This window comes from Falco biarmicus, chromosome 4 (genome assembly GCF_023638135.1).
Source record: "Falco biarmicus isolate bFalBia1 chromosome 4, bFalBia1.pri, whole genome shotgun sequence".
Taxonomy (NCBI): Eukaryota; Metazoa; Chordata; class Aves; order Falconiformes; family Falconidae; genus Falco; species Falco biarmicus.
Window position 1 is genome coordinate 59,113,908 of NC_079291.1, and position 15,880 is coordinate 59,129,787.

Consider the following 15,880-nt stretch of genomic DNA (forward strand, 5'->3'; position numbering starts at 1 on the left):
TACTTCTGTGACTTCCTCAAGGAATGGTTCTGCTACACCTTTACCTTTTGCTGTCATCTTCATTTACAGGTTGTCCTGTTTCAAACAGGTTTAGATCATTTGGGATTCCAAATGTCTCCTTTGCATTGCCATTATCATCCTTCTGACTGTTCTGCTTTTTCTTCCTCTCCATTAGATTTTGCAGGCGTCTTTGCTGTTGTTCTTGATAAGCCTTAAACTGGCTTTTGAAATGTTCATTCACTTTCATGTCTGACTCCATTGTTTACTAAAAGCATAACAAGAAGAAAATAAAAAGTGACAGAGAGCAGAGATCAACATCACTTTGAAAAACATCCTCTTCTAGCAGCTGCTTTGCAGTTTTTTCTCACTGACCTCTGTGCAGTCTCCCTGCCACCTTCTCCTTGCAGTCACTGTGCTCTTCAGCCCCACGGCCTTGCTTCAAGCGCCTTTTTCCATAAATGGCTTTCAAACAGTCTTGATAAAAGTTTTCGGGTCTTTTCACTCTAGCATTCAAAAAGCAACGTTTTAAAATGTTTTTGAACAGATCTGTTTAAATAAATTTTTTTACAGAAGAGCACATTGGGGTCAAATCCAAGCAAATGTGGCAGTTACATTATACTGACAGAGATTATAGGAACAGAGATTGTTTGCAACCATCCAGACTTCCTTCCCACATTTCAAACAAAGGTGCAGATCCCCCCATTGTTGGGTTATTGTGGGACTGACAGAGGAAGAAAGATCTCCATTTATCCTAATGCTTCCTTTGGGCACTAGACACCAAGACTGTGGCTTGCATCTTTCCCCCACATTTCTAAGCATGAAGTGATAACATTAAAGCGATAATATTGCTACCCATTTAAATGTCTAGAGCTTTACTTAGCATGACTAAAGATGATGAGTTTTCTGATGTATTCCAGCCCCCTCTCCTTCTGTTTGACATTCACTGTCAGCAAAATATCTAGTGCACCTTTGATCTAGGAAAAACAACCAGTAAAAACTTACGAAGGCACGCCCTCCACTGAGTAATTAATGCAGGCCCTTACTCACACTAAGGCATTAATCATGCTGATAAAGTACCAAATGCACGCTATGTCCCTTTGTGCCTGCACGTCCTGTTATGGGCAGAGATGTTCTGCAAACAGCTTTACCTCCACGCCTGCCTCAGGACAACATGGGTGTGTGGACAAGGTGGCATTAAGGATTGACAAGCCCAAAGAGCAGAGTTCGGTGCCTCTGCACAGCCCACAGGACTCGTGGGTATGAGTGATCCTGGGGTATGAGGGGTCACGGAGCCACACAATGGTTTGGGTTGGAAGGGACCTTAAAGACCATCTAGCTCCAATGCCCTTCCATGGGCAGGGACACCTTCCCCCAGCCCCGGTACGGTGCCTCGGGGCACCCTTTGCCTACGTGCGTACCGTACCGACTGCAAACCCAGCGCAGGGGGATGTGCCGCCCGGCTGCTGCGTGGGGCGCGGGGCTCCCTCTGCCCCGCCCGCCCGTCCCGCGGCCTGACAGGGCCTGACAGGGCCGCACTGCACCCTCCGCCCCTGGGCCGCCGGCCCGCGCCTCCCCCACCCCCCAGCCTACCGAAACCGCCTTTCCCGGCCCCGAGGGCAGCGGGAGATTCCCCCCGGCCGCCCTGTCCGGCCGGCTGCCCGCCTCGGTAGGGCCGGGCCCGGCGGCTCCGGCTGCGGCTGCCGGCGCGGCCCTGCCCCACGCGGTTCCCATAGCAACGGCGCCCCCGCCGCCAAGGTCAGGGCAGCGCCGCGCATGCGCAGTGGTGGTACGGCACGGCCGGCGGCGCGAGCACGGCCTTCCTCAGCCCGGCCGCCATGTTAGCTCCTTCGGCCGCCGCCTGCCCCGGGGCGCTTCCCGGCCCCTCTGCCCGCAGGAAGGCCGGCCCCTCGGGGCTACGGGAGCGGAGCTGCACCTTCTTGTGCCCCGTGGTGGGGAAGGAGGAAAGCAGGTACAGGAAAAGGCATCTGCGCGATGGAGGGGCGTCTCCTTACAGCCTCCCCAGCTTTACTCCAGCGAGAGTGAGCAGCCAGGGATAGCATTGTACTGTCCAGTAACATCGCACCCTCCCTGGTGATTTTTGTTCAGGTATACCAGCTTACCCCATCCCTCTGCAAGAGAATGCATGAACAGGGGGAGCGAGCCCCCCCCCCCCCCCCCAACAAATCCATAGCCAAACACTTCTCTCCAGTGCTCACATGTTTATTTGTATTTCATCTCCCACTGCTCCTGTACAGTGTGTCACAGAGTTGCAGTATGTACCTTGCGGTATTTGTTACAGAGACATCATACTATCACCACGGAATGTAAGCCAATAGGAAAAAATGAGGTGTTGATAAAGCCAATCAGTAAAAACATTTATTTTTATGACTGCTATTGGAGATACAAGGGGGTTGGCTGTAAAATAACAGTGGCAATTCACAGAGAAAGGTTTTCATGGCTCATTGAAGATGATGTGGGGGCTTTTCAGATTTAAATGATTCAGAATTTCTATGGGGAATGATACCGCAGAAGTCAGAGCTAGATCGTCTATTTTACCTAAAAGCATTAGAACACCAAATCGAGGTTTAGTTTTCACAAGGTATATTTTAAATGTTACATTTAAATGTTACTCAGAAGAACACTGTAAATAAAGTTACAAAATATAGTAATCCAAGAGTCTGAAAATCTGTATTAAAAATAGGGAGCCTGTGTCTTCGTTAACAATGAATAAATATAACATTTAAATAGCTGCAACATACCAAATACTTATGCCTTAAATAAAAAAAAATAGAAGTTTATATATCTCTCAATAGTTTAGAAGTCATTTAGTGGTACTAGATGTAACTTCCTAAGTTACAAAACTGGAGGCTGACAAATCCACAGGATAGAAAATGGCAGCAAAGCGTTCACGACACCATTTTACAGACGTGGCCTCCACGTTCTGCCTGTGGCCTAACAGAATATAGTTCAGACTTCAGTTTTGGGCAACTGCAGCAAAAGTAGTCACCAATTTTAAGACAGGGTTGACAGTTGAGAGGAAGATAAAGGGAATATACTACATCTCCTAGAAATGGGATATGGTAGTCTCAATCAGAAAGAGCCAAACTCTTGATACCTGCTCCCCCAGTGCACAGTCATTTAGGCTGCCAGCTTCAGGACAGCGTACCATACACAAAACAGATAAAGGGCAATTCTCTAATACCATGTATTATTTTTTTCCTCAAGAACCCCTCGATATGAGGTTTGTAGCTGCAGCATGTAGGCCACCACCAGGACAGAGATTTCAGTCAGCTTTCCATTACTCCTTGGGCTTCACCACGTACTCCTGAAACATTGAATACAGCACACCTACAAGACAGAAATACAAGCACAGTTAGAAAGCTGGTTAAATAGGAAACAACGGCTTTCAAAATCAGAACAGAAGAGAGAGTCTCAGCAAAAGAAATAACGTTTCACTTTCTCTTCTGCTGTCTCTTTATGTTTTTCAAAATAGCAGTGATGGAACACTACAAAATTCTTCATATACAGAGAAACTGTATATGAAAATGCAGGTCCCAAGCCAATTCTAGTTTGCTTTGCAGCCAAAGTCAAGCTTTTCTGTTGTACCTTTTCTGTGGTACCTTCTGGGAGTACAGCACAGACAGCGTTTCACAGGATATACATTTACACACGCAAAGAGCTGCAATACTTAGATGAGACCTGGGATGTACCAATCATTCAGTACATTCAGGGACACAATTCCTGTCCTGAAAAGTGCACATATATAGAATATGTAATACCACAGTCTACACAAGCTGATTTTCCAACACACTAACTTCATAAACAGCAACACATATACAAGGGAAAATATTAATATCAGATGTTTTTTCTAATTTGCCTCTAATTTAAGCATCTGTAGAACATCACATACTTCCCACATCTAAAAGCAGTTGGAACTTCTCTCTTAAGTATAGTTTAGTATTACATATGTGTACTTAAACATCACATTACTCTAGAAAGGCCAAGCAAACACCAGTACTGAGCATAAATATCCTAAAATGTAACAGCCACGACACTTCCACCCCAAGGGTATTTCATGCATGCTCTATTATCCACCAGGAGAAGAGATGCGAGAGGTCCTCTGCAGTTCACCATTGCTGAGGACAGCCTCCCGTGCAGTACGTACCACATGTTAATGCTCCCACGACAAAGCCCTGTGCTGCCACACGCATGTGAATCAGGTGAAGTGACATTTTCATTTCACCTCTGTGCTTCAGTTTGTACAGCCCGTAGCCAACCACCATGGCGAAGCCAGCCATCCCTGTAAAGCAAGGACAGCATCCTCTGAGTCAAGATCCAAGTCATCATGACGTGCGAGTGACAAACTTAAAAATACCCTGGGAATCTTAAAATCATTTAGGTTGAAAAAGACCTTCAAGATCAAGTCCAACCGTTAACCTAACGCTGCCAAGACCACGGCTAAACTGTGTCCCTATGCATCACGTCTACACTTCTTTCAAGTACCTCCAGGGATGTTGACTCTACCACCTCCCTGGGCAGCCTGTTCAGTGCTTGACCAGCCTTTCGACAAAGTCTTCCTGATACTGATCTAAACTTGCCCTGGCACAACTTGAGGCTGTTTCCTCTCATCCTAACATAAGTATGTTGTGGTCTAATCACTCCACTTTTGTGTAGATGGCAAGTCCCAGCCTGCCTACTATTTTCACTCGTGCCACCTCATTTAATGCACAAGTCAGTGCAGAGAAGAGTGGGAGATTTCCACTAAAATGCCAAAGCAGTAGTTCAAGGTGTCAGAGTTGGATTTTTTTTCAGAACAAGTGCTTGCACCCTCTTTGCTGGATGGAAGCTCACACCCAAGAACACCGCTCAGCTGCAGCTCGAACACTCAGCAAGTGGCTGCACCCTGACGTACCCACCAGCCTGCTGAGGTTGCTATTTTGGGTGCCATGACGTTTGGCCAGCTTTGACCAGGACAGGACAAGTCATACATTACGTGTCCGGTGCTGTGGGAGAGAGGTTCAGCAAGGTTCCTTTCACAGGGACAGAGTTCACTTTTAGTTGTTCAACAGACTGAACACTGCCCTGGCTGTGCCAACTCCAACCTGTGTACACAGACGCTCTCACAGAATACAGAGCAGCAATGCTCAAAATTTCCCAATTCCATCCACTTTATTCCATATTTAGGATGATTGTTTACACAGTTCAAAGGAGGCTGCCTAGTTTTAAGCATTATGTATATTTTACTGATGAGAGCCCAGACAGCTCGTCTCCTTGAACGGGAGTATTACCAATTCCACTTGTGAAGCTATAAACCCTTACTTCACTGGTGTACGATCCATGTGTAGCTTCATTAAATATTATTTAAAATACTATTTTTATATTATTGAGAGTTTTAGGGCCTTCAAACTATCTCCAACACAGGTTGAAAGTAAGTTCTGCCAATCTGCTTGGGAGAACCTGAACTCAGGGAGTTTGTAGTACGCCTTAAACTGGAGAGCAAAGTCCTGTGACCACAGGAGCCAGTGACAGGTATCTGTTGGCAAATGCTTGGAACAGTTCACCCCAAGTGACCCGACTGCTCTCCGTTTAAGGTGGCTGGAAATTAAAACATGTCTCATGTCAGAGACAGTTCCTGATCAGTGGAAAGCTCTCAGGATGAACACAACTGATCCTCTCTCTCATCAGAGGCTTTTTCAGGGTCTTGGCAGAGAGGCTGAGAACTTGAACAACCTCCTCAAGCTGTGGTACCACAAAACTTACCAAGAAAATGCATTTTAAACTAAGGGATGGCAGCAGAGAAGGGCAAAATGTTTAGCAGGCCGGCTGCATTTTAGATACACCTGGTCTGTATTGTTTTAGCTTTAAAATCACTTTGAGGTGATCACATAGTTCCTGGTAACTATACTCCAGAACACCTGCAAAACACAGTACTTACTACCCAACAGGATCACCTAAACCTATTCGTTAAGCTCACCTAAAAAGTCTTTCAGGGTTTGTTTTCTTATTTAGGTTGGGGTTTTTTTGTTTGGGTTTTTTTGGGGGTTTTTTTTGTAATTGTAGGTTCCGAGTTTTCTATTTAAAATAACAGGCCTCATCGATTCCCCTCTTTCTTGCAGAACAAATACCCCTCTGGGCAGAAGGAGTACTGCTGTTGCCACACAACCCTACATGAGGAAGTAATTTCAAAATAATTTCCTGTTCACAGGAAAAAGGTGAACAGTGATGGTGTTTACTATATTGACTGCCCATGAAGAGAAAGATCTATGTAACCACATCTCCTCATTATTAAACTTACCGATGGGTACAAATGGTGTCTCTTTAAATTTTCTTAACAGCTTTGATGTCTGGCTGGTGTCAGATTCATACTCTGAGAGAACGGATTCCTGACCAGATGACATGGTGACTGTGAAGACAAAGAATCTCTCTTCAGGTTTTAGAAACACCAAGGTAAGATAACTTTTTTAAAAAAGATAATTCCTTGCATATTCCACCGGTCACAAACGTTCACATAGGAAGATACAAGAGCTAGACTCAGGCTGATGAGCTACATACAGGTGATTTAATTCACATGAAGTCTTGGGAAGCAAAATCATTGCATACTAGAACAGGTAAGGACAGGACAAAAAAAAAAGGAACAAAGCAATGCATTTCTGCCATCTGCTTTTACACCAATGCAGATCCCAGCAGCCCCCACAGGCTCACAGGCAGCAAGGAGCCACTGAAAGCTTTGGTCGCTGCCTGCATTTCCTTTCAGGACTTCCATCTTCCACCACACTGCTCTGCTTTCACAAGCTATTCCTTAATGACCTCAGAAAAGTTCATCCCTCCTCTTTCGCTCCCTGCCAAGAACAGCACCTGAGGCATTCTGTGGAAAGCGCCAGCTGCTGCAGAAGGTCAGCCCTACCTAGCAACTCATCAGTCAGTACCATGGCCTATCCCACCTCATTCACCAGTTCCAATGTAGTTTCAAATTCCTGCTGGAGAACACAAAATGGCAGCTGTTGAGGAGCCAGAGCAAGTCTTGAAGCCCTTGATAGGCACAGATGCATCGGAAGGATGAACCATTTCCATTACAGCACAGGTGATTTCTCACCTGCACCCCGAAAGAAAAAAACACCTCAGTGATGGCCATAAGAAGGGGTCTACTCACTGAGCCATCATCACTGAACCAGTGAGACCATCCAACAAAACTTGTCAGCTTGTCGTGCTGTCCCCATCACAGACTACCCCGAGACCTGTTCCCTTGTCACTGCTCTGCATAAACATCATTCTTCAATTCCTGACTATTTCTGCTAGCACAATTAGCCCAGCAACATCACAAAGATCTCTGCTAGAAAAATCTCTACCAGTATGGTCACCAACATACTCAGCAGAAAAACACAGCTCAGGGTCACATGGAAGTACTCCAAGCTCTTGAAATAAACCAACAGGAATTTAATTTAAGCCCAGGCTAGTAAACACATGCAAAATATACACTTAACACGTGGCCATATTCCCTGGTTACGCCGCATTTTGTGCTCATCCATTTCAGCAGGCTCACTGGTTTTTTAACTAAATGCACAAACCATTTCCTCTGCAGTGCAAAGGATTTGCAGTCTCTCTGCGCCTGCTACAACTTCCTTTGTTTGCTAAATGTAAGTTGTATTTTAGCCTGACTCATTTGGAGAAGGAAACATGAGAGCACCCTGTCACGCAGGAGAGGTGGACAGCCAGAGGTGAGATTTACCCAAGAAAGGGATATTAAGAAGTAAATCAATTTGTCCATTGCAAGAGGTTTCCGTGACCTTCAGCTCACACAGAGACCAGGCTGGGCATGGAGCAGAAGCAGCTGGGTGAAAGACATGTCCCACTCACCCTGACCTTGCTGACACCCACGGCAGGGTGGTGTAGGGACACCTCTGCGACCACCCACGGGGGACAGCTCTGACACGGGTGGAGGAACAGGGGCAGGAATGTGACAGGTTTCAGCACCCTTCCCAGCAAAGTGACAGCAGCGGGTACCACCAGGCTGCCTTCCCCCGGCCCAGACCCACAGGGGACCACTGCCCCACTCCAGCCCCAGGTCCCGGCACCCACACAAGGCTCTCACCTTCCTCTAGGCCCAGGTTCCCACACAGGGCCCCTGACACACTCCAGCCCCAGGCACCTTCCAGTCGTGGCTCTGCCCCTGGTTCTGCCCCAGGTGCCCGCACCCCGCCGCGGTCTCACCCCGCCACAGCTCTCCCCTCAGCTCCCGGGTGCCCAGTCCCTCCGAGACCCCGGCCCTCAGCCAAGGCCCCGACCCTCCCTCCGTCGCCACCAGAGCTCCCGCTCACCGATCCAGATGCCGGCCGGCTTCTGCTGGGCCTGGCCCCGCCCCCGTCTCTTATTGGCCAGTTCCCGCCCCGCCCCCTCCGCCTTGGCGCCCGCCAGCCGGGCCGGAGGAACCACAGCTCCCAGCGTGCCGCGGGGCAGCCCCGCCCGCCGCCAGCCAATCCAGAGCGCAGCCGCTGACACCGCCTCCTAACGCGGGCGGGGACGTCACGGCAGGGACTCTCCGCAATGCGGCGGGCGCGAGGCCTTGGGCGAGGCGGCGCGCGCGGCCCCCGCTGGGGGGCGCTGTGGGAGAGCTGTTGGCTCCCTGAGGTGTTTCCCGCCAAAAGGCCGGGCCTGGGGCCGCCCCAGGCAGCACGGCGGCCGCTCCTGGGCTTTGGCCGCTTCTCCCTTCAAAAGCCTCTGTATAGGTGTAACCCACGCTCTCTACATCAAATAGAACCTTTCCCGCGGCTTCATTCTCTTTTTTCGTGCTGGTGAATCGTCTCAATGACTGTTTTTTCCTGAATCTCAGCTTTCAGGCAGAGCTTGCTCTGCTGAATACCAGGCAGTGGGTTTTGAAGCCCAAAGACAACTAGATACTGCTCCTGACCGCACTCTAGAGCAGGAAGGATCTTGGAAGATGCCTAAAACCCTCCCCTAAACCCAGGGACAGCTCATTGGAGCAAAACAGTGAAGAAAACCCCTTTTCTCCAAAACCCCTGCTGAGTTTTGCAGCACTCCAGTGCGGTGTTCATGACTGCTCACCCCCGAGCGTGGTGGGGAGCAGAGCGGCTGCTCCTGAAGGGCCACTGCGCCACTGACACTGCATTTCCAGCAGTATAAAAGAATCACAGAATCATTTACATTAGAAAAAACCTTTTAAGATCGTTGAGTCCAACCATTAACCCAGCACTGCCAAGCCCACCACTAAAACATGTCTTTAAGTGCCACATCTGCACATCTTATAAACACCTCCAGGGATGGCGACTTCACCAGCTCCCTGGGCAGCCTGTTCCAAAGAAAGACAACCGATTGTTAGTACTGCTGTATCTCTTTAAATGTGCTTCCCATTATCCATAATCTGGTTACTTTAATTGCCAAAGCCATTAGGGCTCTGCGAGTCTGAAAGGGAAAGAAAAATCTATGCAATTACCAGCTCCTGAATTGAGTTAAAATCTTGTAATAAATTACAGCAAAGGCTAGCTTCTCCAGTGACTCTCACAGGCACATTTAATTCCCTGCAGGTCTGTGCAATATGTGCTTCAGGGGAGAAACTCAATTAAAAACAAAAACTTATTTCATTTTAATTGCTGGTCTAATGAAACTGCTGTCACCTGTAGCATCCCTGTGTGCATGCCAGGCGCCTCTGCTTTGTGAGCGGCTTCTTGCTCTCTGCTAATGTGTATGTTGCTCATATATATTTATTATAGGATATTTTTTAGAGCAGGCACACGAGTACACCAGCTGATGGTGGCAAATATGCAAATGGGTAAAAATAACATATTTCTTTCTGCAAATCCACCTGCCACAGGGCAGGCTGGATGCAGATGTGTGGCCATTGCTGTTGCTCTCTTCTTCTGTTTTTACCGGGGTGTTTTGGGGATTATAAAGCCCACCAGGATTGGCACAGGGGATGGCCTTGACACAGTTAGGGTGTTCCCTGTGGCTCTGTTGGGTGGCGAGATGAGGGAAACAATCCGGAGGCTGACCACTCACCAGCAGTGATGCTCTAAAACCTCTCCAATAAGCCACTTTATCAGAAATACCTTTGACAGGCGAGCAAAGGGTTGTGCCATGAAGCTGTCCCCAAAACCTTCCTGTGGCAGTGCTGGGAGTCTGGCATATCTCTGCTGTGGTTGATCTCTGTTTGATGTTTAGCCATGGTGATAAGCTCCTTATTATGGTACCACTTGCAAGGATCTGATGCTCCCTGCAAAGACGTGATTGTCCCCATGGAGCTGCCAGCACCCCCTGGCCCTGGCTGTGTCCTCACTGGTAGCCTTTTTTCGCTCTTGCAGGGGGTGAAAATCCTGCAGCATCCAAGTAGCACGCGGCTTATTCAGATTTCCTGGAAAAAATGTAGTTTTCTACACTTGGGTCTCAGCCCCGGGAGCCGCTAGGTGCAAAGGCGAAGCAGGTCCAATCCTGCCTGGGGGAGCTGGGAGGTGGGCAGGGTGGACATCATCTTAGTATCCATCTGTCAGGCAATGGCAGATGTTTCCACTAATTAAAGCTTTTAGAAAACAAAACAACAAGATAGGAGCTTCTTGCCACATCTAGGTTTGGGATGCAGCAAACCCAGAACCAACAGAGGAAAAGAAATTGTTTGGGAAGAGATGGGGTAGAGAAAAGGGAAGGATCAAGGTGGGATGGGGGGAAAAGCATGCATGGAAAAAAGGAGAGAAGAGCAACAGGAACTGGTTATTCTTAAGCAAGTGGCTGGTCTGCATGTTTGTCTGGGTGATCCTGATCTGGTACATCCCAGAAAAACCTACTTGAGACTATTTTGTGGGTGGCCTCACCACCCAGCCTGTGCATGCTGGGGTGCACGGGATCCACCAGTGACCTTTGTGTTGTGCTGAGCCGGATCCTTGGTCCCAGGGGCTCTGCCCATCCCTAGCATGGTGCCTGAACTGAGCTAGACAAAACCAGGTTGCATTTCTGAAGGGAGGGTACTGGGTCCCTGTGGCACCCGTGGCAGAAGGCACTGCAGTCCTGCCGGGAATTTCAAGTGGCAAAGCCCAACTGTGGGTGCAGGCACCAGCTGTAGATGTAAAGGGACACATGTTTGGACAGTGCATGGAGATTGTTCCTCCAGTGCTGTTATCCACTGATCAACACCAGGAAAGGCAAAACAACACCAGGGAGGTCACACTGAGCTCACGTTTCCTGCCCACGCTCTTACACAAGTAAAAGAGGATCCTAAAAGCCAGATTCGAGCCTCTGGCAGGATGGGAACAGAAGCAGCTCCTGTAAGTGCATTTTGTGCTTCTTGCTCGTAGACAAAGCTGCATGAGAAACCTGGAGAAGTTCTATTTTCTTCTCTGAAGTTAGTCAGCTTGTAAGTGCCAGTGCTCCAGCAGGCTTGAGGTTAATTTTTGGGCTCAGTCCATGCTGCATTCCTCAGTTCTCCGCTATGTGCTATGTGCTATGGGATGGGGATGTGAATGTCAGTGCCAGCATGAGGTGGGAGAGGGAGAAAAAAGGTGTTTGGGATGCAGCAAACCCAGAATCAACAGAGAAAAAGAAATTAGGAACAGATTTCTTGTTTGGGAAGAGATGGGGTGGAGAAAAGAAAACATCTCGCTGGGTGTTGCTGTGATCAGAAGGCTGGGCAGCTTTGGTTTCCTCTCAGAGTCATACTGTCAGAACTGTATATGGCTAAGAATGAATTTCCTCCAAAATATGAAGCAGAAAAAAAGAAAAAAAGCTAATTCCCAGAAAAGTCTTTTTCTGGCATTCTCCCATGGGAAATCTGTGCTATTCATCGCTGCTCTGTCTGAAGTGTCCTGCAGCACTCACCAAAGAACTGCAAGGCAGCAAGAAAACTTTTCAATCCAGCAGAAACCAAATTTTATTTTCTTTCCAGCTGCCTGGAATTGCCTGGAATGGGTATTTAAGCAATTTTAGACATCGAGCAACAACAGGTATGTCTGCAGCTTCAGCCCTTATGATTGCACACCCACAGGCATCCTCAGCACCTTGCTCTAAGCTTCAGGTACTTCGCTTAACCTGCCTAGGGTGGAGGGTCTCCCCTTTCCTGGGGTGTTCATGGGGAGGGAGGTGTCAGAATTTCCAGAGCCACTGTGGGGTATGTCCTCCTTGGGATGCATGGCACAACCAGGGCCTAACAGTTTCATTTTCTCATTACTCGGTGGCTGCAAGCCTCTTGGGCAATGGTCCTTGAGGAGAACAAAGCAGGAGTGACTGCAGGCAGGGAGCTACACAGCCATGCCTGGTTTGCGATTGCTGGAAAAATGAACCCCAGGGGAAAGGTGTGCAGCTTTGGCCATGACTGAAAAATGGTGTGTTTTAGGGGTGAAGGGCTATTTGCACTATTTTATTCCTGTGACAGTCCTAGTTTGCTGTCAGAGGGTGGACATTTGTCTTGATGTGTAAACACCACATTAACCTTCATGTTATCTGGTGGGAGGTGTCTCAGGCAGATCCCATCTCCCGCTGTGAGAGATGGGCTCTTCAGCAACAGCTGTTGCCCAGTTTGGGTGGCTTTTGGGAGATGAAACCCTTGTAGTATTTTTGTGTGTGTTTTCTTTTTTTTTTTTTTTTTTTTCCTGAAAATCAGACTCCAAAATTAGGAAACTTGCCAAATCAATCACCATTTCCTGAGATCTGGGCTGCAGCTCTCTAAACACTGACACCAGCCTGCAGTCCTGGGGAGTGGCAGACTGTACAGCCCTCACCATCCTTTGTCAGCAGAGTTTCAACCCACACCTTGTCTCACACAAAATCGATTCCAGCAACATCTTTCCAGCTAAATTTCTACCTTTCACCTTGATTCAGGAGTTGATTCTGGTGCCTACATGTCCTTACCTTTGATGAGTCTAGTCCTTGGTCTAGTGGAAGGTGTCCCTGCCCATGGCAGGGGGCGTTGGAACTAGATAATCTTTGAGGTCCCTTCCAACCCAAACCATTCTATGATTCTGTGTTTTCCACTTACTAATACTTTTGACAAGAATCCTTGGCTTGGTGTCCTAGAGTTGGCATGAAGAGGGGTCAGTGTCCTACCAGGAGCAGTGATTCAGCATTTCACCTCTGGGAGAAGACCCACCCACATAAAGGTGCTGGTGGCAGGTTCTGCTTCACTGGGCATTGAGATGCCACTTTCTCAGTAGTGACCCAGCTGAATCTAAAGCAGCTCACAGTGCAGTGTGGTGGTGGATGTCCCATATTTTAGAGCAGAAACTTCCTCAAAAGCTTGTAATGGTGTCAGGAGGAAGTGGTGAGTTATGTCAGTTACTTTCAAGTTTGAAAGTGTTGCAGAAAGGAAACCAGAATTATTTTCTTTTGCATGTATGTGTAGGCAGCTGTCCTGATGCAGTAGGCAAAGGCCAAGGAATACAGGACACAAAATACTTATCAGAAGGTGGAAGAAACTTAAGTTTATGAACCTCAGGAAAACCCTCTGTGATGTGATGTTTGTCTTTCCCACATAGACTGGAACAACATGTTGATCTCCTTCATTTGCCTTTTGCTCCTAGGGAGCCACTTGCCCAACACAACATCAAAGGTGGCAAACCCCACTGCCACCTCACTGGATGCCGCCAATTCGAGCGACTACCTGTACGAGTACTTGGATGAGAGGGATTACATGCAGTATGGCCTCTGCACAAAAGAAGAGGTACTCTCCTTTAGCAGAGTATTCTTACCATCTTTTTACACCATGATCTTCCTGGTTGGATTGGCTAGCAATGTCCTCCTATTTATTGTCCTCGTTATGCACATCAAGAAGAAAAAGAAGATGACCGAGGTGTTTCTGCTGAACCTGGTGGTTTCAGACTTCTTCCTACTACTAACTCTGCCTTTCTGGGCTCTGTACATTTCTCAGTGGATGACCTGGGACATAGTGTGCCCAGTCTTAAATGCCATGTACACTATGAATTTCTACAGTGGTATCTTTTTTGTAAGCTGCATGAGTCTGGATGTGTATCTGCAGATAGTTCATGCTTGCTCTCCTCACAGCTCCATGGCATGGAAGAATTACATCCTTGTCTTGCTGGTGGTATGGGTTCTTTCCATACTTCTCTCCATTCCTGATGGCCTCTTCACCAGCACAAGGCAAATCCGCAACAAGTCTGTCGTATGTGCCCATGATTATGGCCAGAAACACTTATTTTGGAAAATTGTCTTTCGTGTAATTCAAAACATCCTGGGTTTCCTTTTTCCCTTCCTCTTCATGGTGTTCTGCTACTCCCGCATAGCATGTGTCCTCACCATTTCTCAGATGCCTGGCTCAAGGAGAGCACTCTGCTTAGTCTTTACTCTGGTGGGTGTCTTCTTTGTCCTGTGGTCCCCTTACAACGTTGTCCTCATCCTTCACTCCCTGCAAGATGTCGGTGTGATCAGGAGCTGTGAAAGCAGTAGGCAATTGGATTATGCCATGCAGATCACGGAGAGTTTGTCCTTGGTCCACTGCTGTCTCAACCCTTTGCTCTATGCTTTTGTGAAAAAACGATTCAGGGTATATTTATGGAAGATCCCTCAGGCCATTTTCAAGAGAAGCGCTTTCTTTGACATCAAGCCCTCAGAGACAAGTCGGTCTTGCAGCAGATACTCAGCTGAGATAGAAATGTTGAGTATCACAAATGCACGATAAATACTTACATTACATGTATGCCCTCTATGCTGTATTTTACTGGTCCTGGCTGTAAAATCGTACGGAACAGAGACAGTGGGTTATTTTGACATTGATAAGATGTCTTAGTTGCTTTTTTATTTGTTCTATTACTTATACCTTGTTTTTACTCGTTCGGTTTCAAAGGTTCTTTTTGTGCAACAGGAAGGGGGAGATGCAGGAGCGGGCTGGAAACTAGGACCACGCGTGGCAATCAGCTGAGGGGAATGTGCTCGAGCTTGTCTAGACAACAATTAACATGATGAGACATGTTTACAGAGCACAGGGGAGTGGGAGACGGATGGTGCCAAGGAAAGGTAACACCTTGCTGTTAATTGATAGTAGTTAACCACCAATCGGGGATGGCCTAGTATGCAATGCTTAGCTTCAAGAACCAATCTGTTTAAAACGCGCAGCTTCTGAAAGTGTATATAAACTCGTGCTTCTGTACAATAAATTGACATTTGCTTGCATCAAGCTGCGTCCCGTCTCTTCATTCGCTGCACCTGGCCATGCAATGGAGTAGACATGAGCCCACAGCACTGCATGAGCAGTCATCCTAGTGCCAGCATTGAGATGAGGATTTTCTGTGTTGGAACTGGACAAATACACGTGGGATTTGTTTCTGTTGTAACTGGAGTTATTATAAAATAATTGCCCTGGGTTTTTGCTCATGGGAGAAGCCCGGCTGTCTGGAGTATGTGGGGCATTAGCAGATGAAAGAGCAGCTAATCCATATGTTGTTCCCTTAAAAATACAAACTGAAACTTATGCAGAACTCCTCCCCCACAGATCCGAAAGGGTCTGGTGAAGGAGAGCGATCCCATTACCCCTCCTGCTTCTGCTGTAGGCTGGGGAATGGATTTGCCACATTCAACCAGCAGGCCAGAGGTGGGTGGCCAGAAGCCCAGCCTGGGGAGTGGCTTTACTTCTCCTGGCTTCTTCCATCTGCCAGATAGATGTGTTCAACCAGGCTCATTCCTTTGTCTTCCAGGAAAGACAACAGGAAGAATCAGGCACCTTTAAACTGAGTTGTCTGAGCAAGGACAGGTTTCTCTGTGACGGTGAGCTGTGCCACGCTTGGGACTGTTGAGCAGGAAACTGTGTCTTTCTGAGGGACAGATCCTTGGTTAGAGATCAGTTTGATCATAAACTGATTTGAGATCAGTTTGATCAGCAACAAAGTTTAAACCAATAACAACCAGTGAGAAAGAGAAAAGAAATAATGGGCTC

General features: G+C 47.6%; 3 protein-coding genes across 4 annotated transcripts in view; 1 reads left to right on the forward strand and 2 right to left on the reverse strand.

Moving 5' to 3' along the window:
* The window catches only part of CCDC13 (coiled-coil domain containing 13), a 36,127-nt gene extending 34,418 nt beyond the window's left edge, over nt 1-1,709 (reverse strand). The window contains exons 1-3 of the mRNA XM_056338215.1: nt 1,591-1,709; nt 373-503; nt 45-265 (exon numbers count right to left, since the gene is read on the reverse strand). Of these exons, the coding sequence (XP_056194190.1) occupies nt 45-259 (215 nt within the window). The 5' untranslated portion in view covers nt 260-265; nt 373-503; nt 1,591-1,709. The remainder of the gene's footprint in view (nt 1-44; nt 266-372; nt 504-1,590) is intronic.
* Nucleotides 1,710-2,199: 490 nt separating this feature from the next.
* Nucleotides 2,200-8,367, reverse strand: HIGD1A (HIG1 hypoxia inducible domain family member 1A). Of its 2 annotated transcripts, none has more exons than XM_056337771.1 (4): nt 8,316-8,367; nt 6,296-6,403; nt 4,166-4,300; nt 2,200-3,348 (listed from the first exon to the last, which is right to left on the reverse strand). In XM_056337771.1, exons 2-4 carry the CDS (start codon nt 6,396-6,398, stop codon nt 3,299-3,301), a joined length of 288 nt encoding a protein of 95 aa, XP_056193746.1. In that variant the 5' UTR covers nt 6,399-6,403; nt 8,316-8,367; the 3' UTR covers nt 2,200-3,298. The 2 variants fall into 2 exon arrangements, with proteins under 2 accessions (XP_056193746.1, XP_056193744.1); XM_056337769.1 differs by lacking the exon at nt 8,316-8,367 and adding an exon at nt 8,090-8,241.
* A 2,769-nt stretch (nt 8,368-11,136) lies between these two features.
* ACKR2 (atypical chemokine receptor 2) lies at nt 11,137-15,119 on the forward strand. Its single transcript, XM_056337877.1, has 3 exons — nt 11,137-11,267; nt 11,885-11,942; nt 13,515-15,119. The coding sequence occupies exons 1-3, from the start codon at nt 11,247-11,249 to the stop codon at nt 14,627-14,629; spliced, it is 1,194 nt and encodes a 397-aa protein (XP_056193852.1). The 5' UTR covers nt 11,137-11,246; the 3' UTR covers nt 14,630-15,119.
* Nucleotides 15,120-15,880: the final 761 nt, after the last annotated feature.